The sequence below is a fragment of the Fundulus heteroclitus genome, chromosome 10 (genome assembly GCF_011125445.2).
Source record: "Fundulus heteroclitus isolate FHET01 chromosome 10, MU-UCD_Fhet_4.1, whole genome shotgun sequence".
Lineage (NCBI taxonomy): Eukaryota > Metazoa > Chordata > Actinopteri > Cyprinodontiformes > Fundulidae > Fundulus > Fundulus heteroclitus.
Window position 1 is genome coordinate 21,266,651 of NC_046370.1, and position 12,996 is coordinate 21,279,646.

The 12,996-nt window shown below is 40.1% G+C and overlaps 1 protein-coding gene across 1 annotated transcript in view; it reads left to right on the forward strand.

The window, feature by feature from the left end:
* The window catches only part of LOC105920222 (dynein heavy chain 9, axonemal), a 211,752-nt gene that overhangs the window by 16,785 nt on the left and 181,971 nt on the right, over positions 1-12,996 (forward strand). Inside the window, exons 10-16 of the mRNA XM_036142589.1 lie at positions 4,376-4,617; positions 4,786-4,921; positions 7,998-8,194; positions 8,309-8,571; positions 8,673-8,834; positions 11,500-11,722; positions 11,947-12,113. Coding sequence (XP_035998482.1) covers positions 4,376-4,617; positions 4,786-4,921; positions 7,998-8,194; positions 8,309-8,571; positions 8,673-8,834; positions 11,500-11,722; positions 11,947-12,113 — 1,390 coding nt within the window. The remainder of the gene's footprint in view (positions 1-4,375; positions 4,618-4,785; positions 4,922-7,997; positions 8,195-8,308; positions 8,572-8,672; positions 8,835-11,499; positions 11,723-11,946; positions 12,114-12,996) is intronic.

Genomic DNA, 12,996 nt, shown 5'->3' on the forward strand with positions numbered 1-12,996 from the left:
CTCCCCACTTAACTTTTGCAGGAAGCAATTAAATACTGCCTTTTGCAAGCACTTTCTCTTTTGATATATTTTTGACAATAAAAAAAACGTTCTTGTCAAAGTCAAAGTATCTTTATTAGACCTCAACATTCAAATATGATGGAGATAGCGTCATTGTCTTGTGATGCTGGTTTGCTTCAGGACCTGGACGGCCTGCTGTTATTGATGGAAATATGAATTCTGCATTCTACATAAAATCCTGAAGGAGAATATTCAGCCATCAGGTTGTGACCTTAAATCCAAGCCATTTATATTCTGTAGCAGGACAATGACCTAAAGCACACTTGGATGTCCACCTCTAAATATGCTTAAAAACAAAAGAATACAAAGTTGTAGTGGCCTAATTAAATTCTGGAGTTTTTGAAGATTGTGATGCTGTTGTGTAACCTTAAAAAACATTTTTTTTTTTTTTTTACACAGGGCTACGTTTTTTTTTTTTTTTTTTTTTTTTAGATTTTTCACTTAATACATCAAATCATCATTTCAAAACAGTTCTTCATATTTAAAGCAGCTTATCTTTTATATCAATCATCTGAAACTTCAGTGTGACACAAAAGTCAGTACAAAGAAAATCAGTAGAGGGTAAAGATTTTTTCACAGCACTGTACACACTGTGAGATGTATTAGAATGTGAGAACACAAAGAGAAAGCCATAGGTGCACTAAGAATATTAGAAAGCAGTTCCTGCCCCACTGTTTCCTCCTGTTTCCCTCCATCCCTGGCCGTCCGAGGGCACAGCAGTTGGCTGGAAAATTTAACACAAACTGAAAGCCTTTGCTTATGAAATAAGAATAACGGAGCTGTTTAATCATTGATAAGGGTTGATTGACGCGCAGCAGCAGGATATATTGTTAGTCTTTCCGACTGCGGGACTCTCGGTGGAACAGGGCAGAAATAACAGTAGTGTTTATTGCACAAGCCGGTGCACTCAGCTGTCTGTGGGGACGGTCTCGCTGTTTCTCTGCAGGAACACACAGCAGCCACACACTTCCATGTTGAGCAGAGTGTATGTATCTGAGTATGCTGTATGATTTCAAAAGGCACACGGTGGAAATATTAGAAAACGTAGTATACACTGAGTGTCAGACTGGTGACATTTAATACATGTGCATACATTGTGTGTAAATCTATATTTAGAGCATTACAGTAAAACTAAAACTAAGCATCCAAAGCACATGGCTTTGTAGATCAAGGCAGAAGAAAAACTTATTTATTTATTTATTTATTTATTTGCTAGACTATAGCTATGTTTACATGCATTACATTCCATGATCGGATTAAAAATGTATTCAGATAAAAAAAAATAATAATAAAAAAAATGGATTGTACTGTTTATATGGGCACACAATCAATCCGATCATAATGTGCGTGCATATGCACCTGACATTATTCAGAATAGAACCACTCTGATATGTATGCGTTATCCAATCTCCCTAAAAAATCCACAGAAGAAGTACTTCCATCTTTACTGAACAACAAAAAAATGCAAATAAATTAGTATAGTACAGGTTCGTCTGCTTCTGAGCAGATTTAAAGGGTTACCTAAACTGCTTAATGAGTTAATGTTAGAAACTACAAGTTTGTGGACTTTTCAAATACTTTCCTTTTCAAAGATCCTGTTCTCAGTGGGAATAGAACATTAGCGTAGCAAATGACGAGGAGGTAGAAAAGAAGGGAGTAGGATGAGCAAAGAAAAAGTAAAGATGAACAGCATCCCCGCACTATGATACCACGATGTGGGTTGTTGCGTTTAGGGGGATGTGGACAGTTTTTTTTTCCACCACGTTTGTTTTTTTTTGGCACTGGTTGCCTTTATTTGAAAGTGAGCTGACAGGAAACAGGGTTTAGAGAGAGGGGAAAGACATGCCTGCACCCGCACATAAATGTGTGTCTCCTCTACCCAAAGAGCCTTCTTCCACATGTTAGCTGGGAAAACTCTGATCCACAAATCTAATAGATTTCTTCCAACAATGGCTTTCTTCTGGCAATTCTTTTATAAAGCCCAGATTTGTGTAGTGGACTAGTTGTCCCATTGACAGATTCTTCCACCTGAGCGGTGACCCACCGCTTCAGTGCCATTAGCATTCCCGGCTCCCTCACTAATTACAGTTTTTATAGATTGCTTTGACGCAGCAGTCAACTCAAAACCCACATTTTTCAAAACAGTTAACGCAGAGGCCTAAACAGTGGCACCAATGGTCAAAATTACACATTTTGTTTGCAAAAGGCTCCAACTCAGCCAAAATGTTGAAAATATGATCCAAACGCACATTTTGCCATCAAACAACACAACCTGCACACAAATGTTTGAGCTCTCCCAATCATTCATTACACAAGGGGCAACAAAATACAGAATACCACACTCAGTGTGAATCAGTGCAGCATTGCTGGTCATTGTAGCCAAAGACTGTATGCAGCTTACATATCAGTGTCATTTGTAATCAAATGTGCCTTTTTGCAAAAAATGGATCCAGAGTCAGATATGCTGTGATGCAATTTTATTGATTATTCATTATTTTTTTTCAGATTGTAGCTACAAATGAAATATTCCAACAGAAGATACTAGAGCTGTCTGTCTCTTCTAGTCTCTTCTCTCTTGACGAATTGGCCACATGGCCTCATCTTCATCACACTCAATATTTTCCCCTGCACTTAAGGAAAAATCTTCATGCATGCCTGGTCCATCCTTGACATGCCTCTTCATCTATATCTTGTCATTGCATTGAGCAAAGGCATCTGCTCATAGGGACAGTGATCATATACTTTCCATCTCCATGCACTGAATAATTCCTCTATAGGAATAGATAGACATGTATATACTGTATAGCAGCAATACCTGCTCTCATGTCGAAAAACTCTTACAACGGATGCAACCTTGTTTCTATTGAGAACAGGTAGAACTCTTTGTCCCGCCCTTCTAAGTGAAAGGCCATGATTTACCACATGATCAATCATAGTTGCCTATATTTCATCTGTAACTTGAGTCCTTCCAGCTACACCTCCACCTCGCACACGCATTCCTCTTCCTCATAATCTTCTTCCCCTGACCCATCTCCCTCTTACTCTGACTCTCATCTGCCTTAGACCATCCATGCATGCAAAGAACACACACACAACATGACACCTTTTAACGCCTGCAGACTGATTGCAAATTGAAAAATTGTGTAAAGAAGTGTCAAAAGGGTGCTTCAGTGATTTCATTCTGATCAAGAAGTTTCTAAGAGCTTGGAACATATGGTTTCTGTTTTGCTACCACAGCTAAAGCAATGGAGTTTAGACTGCATGAATGACATCTGCGTTAACTGTTTTGCAAAAGGGCGGAGAAAATGTGTGAAAACAATGAGAATGGGTTAACTCATTTGCAAGGGGTGTCTTTTGCTCTGCTGTGATGGTGATGATGAAAACTGAGAGGTTGCCAGTTTCTTTAAACAGGTCAAAGCAACCAATAAAAACTGTAATGGTCTCCTTACCTGGTGAGTAGTTTAAAGTAGAAGGCCTTATTTTTGGTAGGTTTGTGGTTGTGCCATACATTTTACATTTTCTGACAATAAATATTATTATTTTTTGTAAGATATTCAAAACTTAATTTTTTTTTATTACCTAACCCCATTTTAAACTTATCTGCAACTCTCTCCCTTGACCGTTCTGCTGTATTCCTTGGTGTTTGTAATGCTGTTTGGTCATTAATGTTCTCTAGCAAACACACTTAGGTACACTAAATTAACAAATTTTATGACTTCTGAAGTTGGCTGTACTGGATTTTTATTTGGGTATCAGGCAAAAGGGGACTGAATACAAATGCAAGGCACATTTAACTACTTTTATTAAAATCTAGTTTTTATTTGATATTAAAATTTTGAAAACCATGTTTACTATAATATGCTACTTCGTGTTGGTCAGTCACATAAAATCTAAAATAAAATAAATCAAAGTGTTTTGATTGCAGCATCACTAAATGTGGAAGAGTAAAAGGGAAATGAATCATTCTGCAATACCCTCATTTTATGCTGGTGAAGATTCTCAGTCATCCAGGTCCAGCAAGCTTTATAGCACTGCCCAACAAAGGCCTTTGTTGGGCAGTGCTATAAAGCTTGCTACTCCACACTACTCCAGACATTTAGAATTGAGAAAGCTTTCTGGATAGGAAGCGAAACGTCTTCAAACTTCGGAAAAAAGTCCAGTTTTTTTTTTTTTTACTGTTATCTTAAGCCTCCTAAATGTTTAATAAAATGGCTCCCACATTATAACTGTTTCATAAGTTCAAATTGAAATTAAGTTTAAAATCTACAAACATACCTTTCAATCTTTAGAGGTCTAAAGCAAACATATCTTTCAGGTGTTTGGCAGTATATCCAAGCAACCCGCGATGCTGTCTGTGACCTAGAGAGCAGACTTCAAAGGACCAAGGAGAACGTGGAGGAGATGCAGAGGTGCATGAGGTCTTGGGCCGTCCCCATGTTTGACAGGAAAGATGGCAAAAAGGACGCTCTGCTTTGCCTTGAGGACAGGGATGAAAGAGTGGAGCGGTTTCACAGTTTGGTGCGGTCCTCTGGGGAGAAAATCCACTTCCTGCTTGAGGTACTTTTCTGATGATTGAGATATATTCAATTCTCTTTAGGTTACACTAATGTTTCATCAGTTTAAAAAAAAGACATTTTCAAGCAGGAATTCTGAATTCCCTTTGAACTACGTTTTAAAGTAATTTCTAAATGATTCACTGAGATTGTCCTGCTTTTTATGTTTTAGAGCAATCAGGCACTTTTCAGAGCCGAGTCGTCCCGGGAGGAGTGGAGGGCCTATGTGGAATATATTGACGACATGGTTATAGATGGATTCTTCAGCTGTATTGAGTGCTCTCTCAAGTTTTTCCTGGACAACACTGGTAGGATAAAGGAGAGCAAACGGTGCACTAGAGCTGCAGTTCAAACCAGATTATTTCAATCACTGCTTTAGCAACACCATGTTTTTCTCACTGATCACAAAACATCAGAAAAAAAATACCAATGGACCCAAAAATGTTCTGTTATGGTTACTAAAATTATTTATATTTACCAAATAGCAGAATAATTTGAGAAATAATTTTGTAAAGTTTAATTTTTTCAAAGCATTGTGATTTAATATCAATTATTAATTTATTTCAATTAGGACAATGCATATTGATCAACTTGTCAGCAGGTAGGTAAAAACAAAACGCATCTCATAAAAAACGAGCAGAGAATAATTCAAACATCACTTAAATAACACATAACACAAAAAACATGGAGGTACAATTAAGATTGGATGCCCTAACAAGTAGGCAAAGTAATCTACATATGAGTGCACCTCTGGCTATTTTTCAGCCAATGATTCAGAGTTTTTAAAGCTGAAGTAGGTGCCACAGATCCTGATATAAGCTGCCTGTGTGTTCCACGACTGTGTGCCTCTGATGGATGCCATCATTTGGCCGTATTTAGTCCTGTGTTGCTGCATATGACAGAAAATTATCTCTTTTGTCCTTGAGTCACTTTGTCCCCTATTTGGTTGTGTTATGTTTGGTGTTAAGGGAAGATCCAAGTCCAGAGCATGGTGATGGCATAAAGTTTAATGAAACAAAGAAAATGTATAATCCACGAGAAATGGGGAAGGGAAACAAACCATAAGGAGGGTCTACGGATTAAGGAATCTGGCAGAGCAATGAAGCTACAGGAAACATGAAGTCAGAAGAAAAAACGAGGGATGGAAACTAGGGAGTTTAAATACAGAGGGAGGTGTGGTGAAAGTTGAGTCCGAAGACAACAGACAGTAACCAGGAGGTATTGAAGAACAACCAAGTGAAACAGATTAGATGAGAAGAGGAGTGCAATCAGTCAAATTGAAGGGAAACACTTGGAGGAATCTAAGAAGGAAAAGCCTATACAAAAACCATACAAAGAACAACTAAAATGCATACAACTAGAGAAGATGAAAGAAACCCCAAAACCTCAAACACCTCAGGTTTAGGACAGGCTGTTTGCTCAGGGTCATTTTCCTTTCAAGAAAACTCATTTGGGCATACGTTTAAGGCTCCTGGGTGATGTCTGGAGATAAAACTTTAATATTTCTACAACATTTACCTTCCTCGTGATGTCACCTATGTCACCTAACACTAACATAACATAATACTGCCAGTTCTAGTTAAGTTTGAATAATTTTGCATGTAAAATTACATTGTTCATAAATATCACTCCATAAGGCACGTCTACAAATATTTCTGACCCATTTGGAATCTGTAATATGGGGTTTTATGTCACTTTTGGAGTAATGGGTGCTACCTTACTAAGCGGCCTTTCAGATCATGTACAGCCCTCACTTCACTGTGGATGCTGACACCACCTTCCACCAGCAACTTCATAAGAATTAGGCTTTTTCTTTTCCTTTTCTTATGATGACTGGAGATCTCCATGGTGTTCATAGTTTCAGGCTTCAGCAAAGCAAGCTTTATGTATGTAGACTTTTGACTTTGATGACACTCCAATAACTTATTAAGAACAAAATAATCTTATTGCTCTGAAATATTAGAAATAAAAAAAGAAAAGCAATCCTAACTGACGTAAAACAGGTAAGCTTTAGCCTGATACAATACCATATAGTGATTAATGAAAGCCTGTGTGAATTTTTATAAGGTGTATGTAAAAATCTGGTTGGAACCACATATCCAAAAAGTCATGTCTATGTTTGTTGTTAGAAGTGCCACAGTCATGCTGAGGCTGTTACTACTCTTGTCTAAAGGCCAACAGAATGCTGCTGCCAACTCTAATATTAATAAGAGAATATTCAGAGCTGCTCATTACTCTGATTCTGCAGCCTCTCTCAGCCAGCAATCAGTTGGACAGCTCTTTAGCAACATGTTCTCAGGGGCTTTGATGTCAGTCGGATGTCCGCCTTTATTGGCTGAATTATAGACATGGAGAACTAGGGAACTTGCTAGTTGGCATGGGTTTTGTCTGCCAGTTTAGACGCACTGAGATGGGGTTCAAGATGAGCTGGAGTGTTTACAAATTACTGCTGTGTCCAATCATCTTTCCCTCGTGTGCTTTCTTTGCCTACAGTCTCTTCGGTTTTACTTTGTGTGGGTTCAAAAAACTGTCAAGATCAAGAAGTCTCTGAAGTGCCGATGCAGACAAATTTGTTGGCACCCCTGTTCAATGTGTGCAGAGAGCCTTAAAATGACTTCTTCTGTTATTGCTGTGGCATAATCTCATGCTGCAAAAGACCGAAGTTTAGTACATTCATTCAGTTAGTTAAAAGCCCCATGTTAAGAAATGACTGTTTTTAACTAAATCACAGGCCGCAGAATTATTGGCATTCCTTCTATTTGTATTAACCACTTTTACTAATAGGACAGCACTTAGTTGTATTAGAGAGTATTAAAAGAGAGTTTTGACCACTTCCTTTTGGTCAATCAAATGCTCATTGTGATTATTAATAAGCAGCAGAGGACAGCCGTTGTGATCAATGTTAGGAACATTTTCAATTGTAAGATCTTAACCTGTCCGTAATAATTTTACCCTAATTAAAAATAAAAAGTGTTCATCTGCATCCGCCATATGTGTTGGTGAACCAAATCTTTCTTGAAATGCAGTTCCGGTTGCCGTGTCGGGGAATGGCCCCCATGGCCGCACTGTGGACGTGCCTGTGATTATGCAAAGAGGAATAGAGCCCTTGCTCCTCGTATGCCCAAATCTTGTGAAATGTTATTTGAATATATATATATATATATATATATATATATATATATATATATATATATAAACTTATTTTAAGACATTTTACACATTTTGAATCTGATGCCAATATTCTCTGCATCTGTGCATGATCTAACCAATAAACTGCGTGTGAACTGCGTCTATAATAGCAGCAGGTTCAGTTTCAAATCACTGGTGTATTAAGCGTTATTATTCAAACTGTCGATACGCTCCATGTTCTGTTCCTCTCCACAGATGAAAGAGCTGCCACGGCCCCTCTGCTCGAGATTCGACTGGATCTGCAGGCTCCCGACATGGTCTTCTCACCCTCTCTGGAGCCGGGGGCTCCGGATGGTTTGTTCGAGACGGTGGAGGGCCTCATCAACGACGTGTTCAAAACGTCCTCGCTGGTGCCGCGGCTCGCCCTGCACAGCCCTTCTCCGCACTACCAGGTAAAAGGTGGTTTGATGTACCCCCTAAATAAAAAAACCCATTCGCATCCCCTACATTCAGCATGCATTTGAGTTTCTAAACTTTTTTTTTGTTGTTGTTGTCTTTTTGGTCAGGCTGACATGGAAGGCCTGACTGACCTGGCAGACACGCGACGCCTCTTGATGGAACGCGTGAAGGCCGCCATGACGGCGTGCTGCGACTTGCGCGGCTCTCTGGAGCGTTACAGCTACCTGTACGTGGACGACAGGAAGGAGTTCATGCGTCGGTTCCTCGAGTACGGCCACACTCCCACAAGCCCCGACATGGAGGTGTTCTCTGACAGTGGGGCCCACGAGAGCACACCTACTCTGGACAGCTTCAGAGAACAGATAGACAGGTAGGTGCTAAGGATTTAGTCAAGTAATCTGTTATTTCATTAATTTTATGCACGATCAAGCACTGCGAGTTAAATGCAGTCGGCTTGTCCCTGCGCTGTAGTTACGAGAGGCTCTATGAGGAGGTCCAGGGCCTGCAGGCGGTGCATGTCTTTCATGGATGGATGAGGGTGGATGGGAGTAGGATGAAGAGTGCTCTGCTCAATGTCATCAAGAAGTGGAGCCTCATGTTCAAACAGCACCTCATCGATCATGTGATCAACAGGTATGAAATCCGTTCTCTTTTTATTTCTTATGAAGGAGAACTGGGCTCAGGTTCTTTGTTCCAAATCTGTGTTCAATCTCCGAGCCACTTTGTTAACGCATTTGGCTCGTGACACGGTGCTCCATCATCCCGGTAAAATTCACAGATCATCACCAAATTGTCCCTCGACTGCTGGAAAACGGGCGCTCCTGGACAAATTCATCTCGTTCCCCGTTTTTGGAACGCCTCAGCCTCGCACAGGTGTTTTATCAGCGTGCCTGGCACTAACCAAGACTGATGCTAGCTCTCGGGTTTTCTTCTCCAGACACAAGAAACAATCAGAAGGAAAATTTATCAGAGAAATATCTTTGCACCAGTCCGCTAATTTCCATTGCTAGACTTCCTGTAGAAGAATTCTCTTGAACAGAACTGTTTTTCTTTCTTTTTTCTTTTTTTTTTGGCCCTCTTCTCACAAACCATTGTGCAAAATTCTTGTTCTCACAGTGGCTGCTGCCGGTCAGCGCACTCTGCACTGGTGGCAACTGTATTGACCTGTGCTCTGTAACATAGGCTTCAGACAGAGAGTGTGCTGGCGCTTGTGGACGTCCTGAAGCTTTCTTGACGACAACTGAACCTGTCACCATGGAGTTCAGATGACCTGCAAAACTGTTAATTAGCTATAATATTCTATAGGGGGACATATCATGCAAAATCGGCTTTTTTAGCCCTTAATTGCATTTTATTGTCTTGTGTACTAGGATTCTCTAGGAGCGGAAATACTTTGAATGTTGTCTGTCCAGGTCCTAAGGTGATAAGTCATCGATTCACTACACCATCCCCCCAGCATACTCCAAAAAATGGCGGAACAGGGTGTAGTAAAATGCTCTGCGGCCTGGAGAGGGGATGGGTGTGAGGTCCCTCCTTTAGATTTAAAGAGACAGCACCAAAACCAGATGGTCTCAGACAAACCTCAGAAAAATGTGCAAAATTGCAGAATATGGCAATCAGAATATTACATCTAACTCTCAATCTCCAATTGTTCAATAGCTTTGACTTGCCAACTGTGAATTCGACTGATTCTGATTTCTCTTAAAGCACCGCAACAAAGCAACATAAGTCTGAATTAAAATATTTTTGTTCACACCTGACTATTGAGGAAGTGATTTTTTTATTTCATTTTCTTAGGAGCATATGAGTTGTCAAACCGCTATTTTTAAACAAAGACATCTACTCTGTTTCAAGCCTCGTATGTTAGCAGTGACCTTAGTGTTACTAAAACATGAGCCTCCACTGTGTTATTTCCAAATCCAGTAGTTCAAAGGCTGAAACAGAACAGAGCAACTTGGGTGTACTGAGCATTCCTATTACTTCCTTGTAATCTTGCTGAATGAACTACAGACATTGTTTAACATGTTGTAGAATATGCATCTTCCTTTTAAATAGCTTTTCAAATCTATTTTCTTCCTCAAAGTTCATTTCAAATACCTCACACATACTGGCATTAATTAACTTTGAGTTCTTCTTTCACAATAATAGTATCCACACTGAAGAGTGTTGGTGGCCTTTAAATATGATGTGTTCACTGATCAGGCTTGATCAACGTGATTTCAGTCTTCAGCTCCAATAATCAATTGAACCTAAGCTAGTAAAACTCTAAATGATAAATTAACTGGTAACTTTTAACTATAGCTATACAGGAGGTCCATGAAGACAGAAAACTCTCCTCTCTGCACACAGGAGGAGGTGTTGGAGTGTGTGAACAGCATTAAGTTCCTGAGTATCCACAGCTCCTCCAACCTTTCCTGGTCCATAAACTCCTCCCACCTGGCGAAGAGGGCCCAGCAACGGCTCTTCTTCCTCAGAAAACTGAAACGGACTGGACTTTCCACTAAGCTGCCAAAAACCTTTTGCATTGCTTACAATAGAATGTTTTTTTATGTCTTAGCATAACTGTATGGTATGGGAGCTGCACAGTGAAGGAGAAGAAGGACTTAGCAAGGGTGGTAAGGACAGAACAGGGAATCGTGGGATGCCATCCGCAAGAGCTGAACTCTGTTTATGCTGCATGCCACTGATAGCACCCACTCAGCCAACGCACTGTTTGCTCCTCTTCCATTAGGCAAACGTTTCAGGAACATCGAATCCAAAACTAACAGACTCAAAAACAGCTTCTTTGCAAAAGCTGTGAGGCCTATCGCCCCCTGCTGGGAAGACTTTGTCTGTTACACATCGCAGTATCTCTACTGTGAACACATATTTGTTAACTTATCAGGAATGTTTCATTGCACAGTTCTGTATATGAAGGTTTAAGAATATTACACAGAATATTCACACTCATTGGCTGCTGCAGGTCAGAAAACTCTGGTCTGCAGCCATGAATGTATCATCAAAGAAGCTTTGAGTGATCAATTCATGCAACACAGTAAATCATATTTAAAGACTGTTTCTCACACTTGGGCTTCTCAGTAAGTTTGGTTGACCAGCGCTGTCAACTGACTGACTTAATCTATAGTTTTTTTTTTAAATGGCTATGTCTGTTGTGTCTACCTGTATATATTGTTTGTGCGCATCTTGAGCTGGTTTTACGTCTGGAAAATATTTCATGACTACGGTAACACGCTGTTACAATAAAAGACGATTGATATCTCCATTGTTTTTACCTGAACAAGGTTTTTGTCTCTGTCAGTCTGTCAGATCTGGAGAAGTTCATCCATGAGACTGAGGCCGGCCTGGGCCAGAGTGTGGGGGAGGGTGACTACGGCGGTCTGGTTGAGGTCATGGGTCACTTGCTGGGGGTTAAAGAGAGACAAACCATGACAGATACCATGTTTGAGCCTCTGCATCAAACCATAGCTCTGCTGAAAATGTATGAACAGGAGCTCCCAGATGTGGTTTACAAGCACTTGGCGGTAAGAACTGATAGTCATTCCTTTCATTTGGTTCTTTGACAAAAATTCTTTGCTTTGTGTTTTTCACCTGAGACAACTATTTTCTCTACTGATTCTTTTGTGTTTGCTGAATGCCGATGTCTCATCTGAGCTCTTCCTTCCGGCGTTTCGTTATTTAGCACGACTGCTCTCTTTCCTTAAAGTTTTGTTTTTTTGCGCCAGCCTGATTGTCTGCCGTTCTACAGGAGCTGCCAGAAAAGTGGATCAATCTGAAAAAACAGGCCATTTTGGTGAAACAGCAAGTGGCGCCGTTGCAGGCCATCGAGGTGGCCAGTCTCCGCAGGAGGTGTGCTTTGTTTGATGTGGAGCAACACGCCTTCAAGGATCACTTTAACAGAGATGGGCCTTTCAGGTAAATTATCTGAAACACTTTAAATTAAATCTATATTCAGCTCTGTAAGAAGTGTCCATGCAGCCATTAAAGACATAAAAGTCATATTATTTTGAAATTCATCTGAATACTTATTTTTATCATGGTTCAGTGGAATGATTTTATAAAAATAGGAGTATAGTGTGCAAGTTTGCATTTTCTGGTTTTTCGATAGCCAACACACAGTCAGTAGGAGGTTATAGATACAGGTTCTTTAAAAGACTACAAATCTCATTGTACATAGAAACAAATGTTTCAAATGTGGCCCCACAAAGTCTGGAAATCGACCTAAACTATTATCATCAGATAAAAATAAGTTTGTTAGGATGTTCAGGAACAGCACAGGAACTGTCAAGTGCAGTTGGACAAGAACAAATTCCTTTGGTAGTACAGCTTTATGGTCAGATGAAAGAAAGACTTAGCTGTTTGGCCACGGGAACCAGACATATGTCAGGGTGAGGCTTTTGAACCTAAGAACTCTGTACCAACCATCAAGCATGGCGGTGGTAGTGTCATAATGAGTGACTGTATCGCAGGAAGTGGTACAGATTTATCTCAATAATTGGAAGAAGACTACTAGCATTTTATACACTAGTTTCAAATCAAAAAAAAAAAAAAAATTAGAAGGTTAGGGTTAGTTAATCATGGACACAAGTGGGCATTTCAATGAGACAATGATGTCGAACGCAGTTGTCCAACATGGATTTGGAAGGAACCTATTGTTGTAGCCAGTTCCTAGATTTCCACCCTTTTTGCCAGTGGGAGGAATTGGGGGAATGGATAATAGCATGTTTGTTAAGCTAGTTAAGCACCTAGAGCTTTCTTCTCCAGCAGGCGCCCAGCGCACACCTGTCAGTGCAGCACA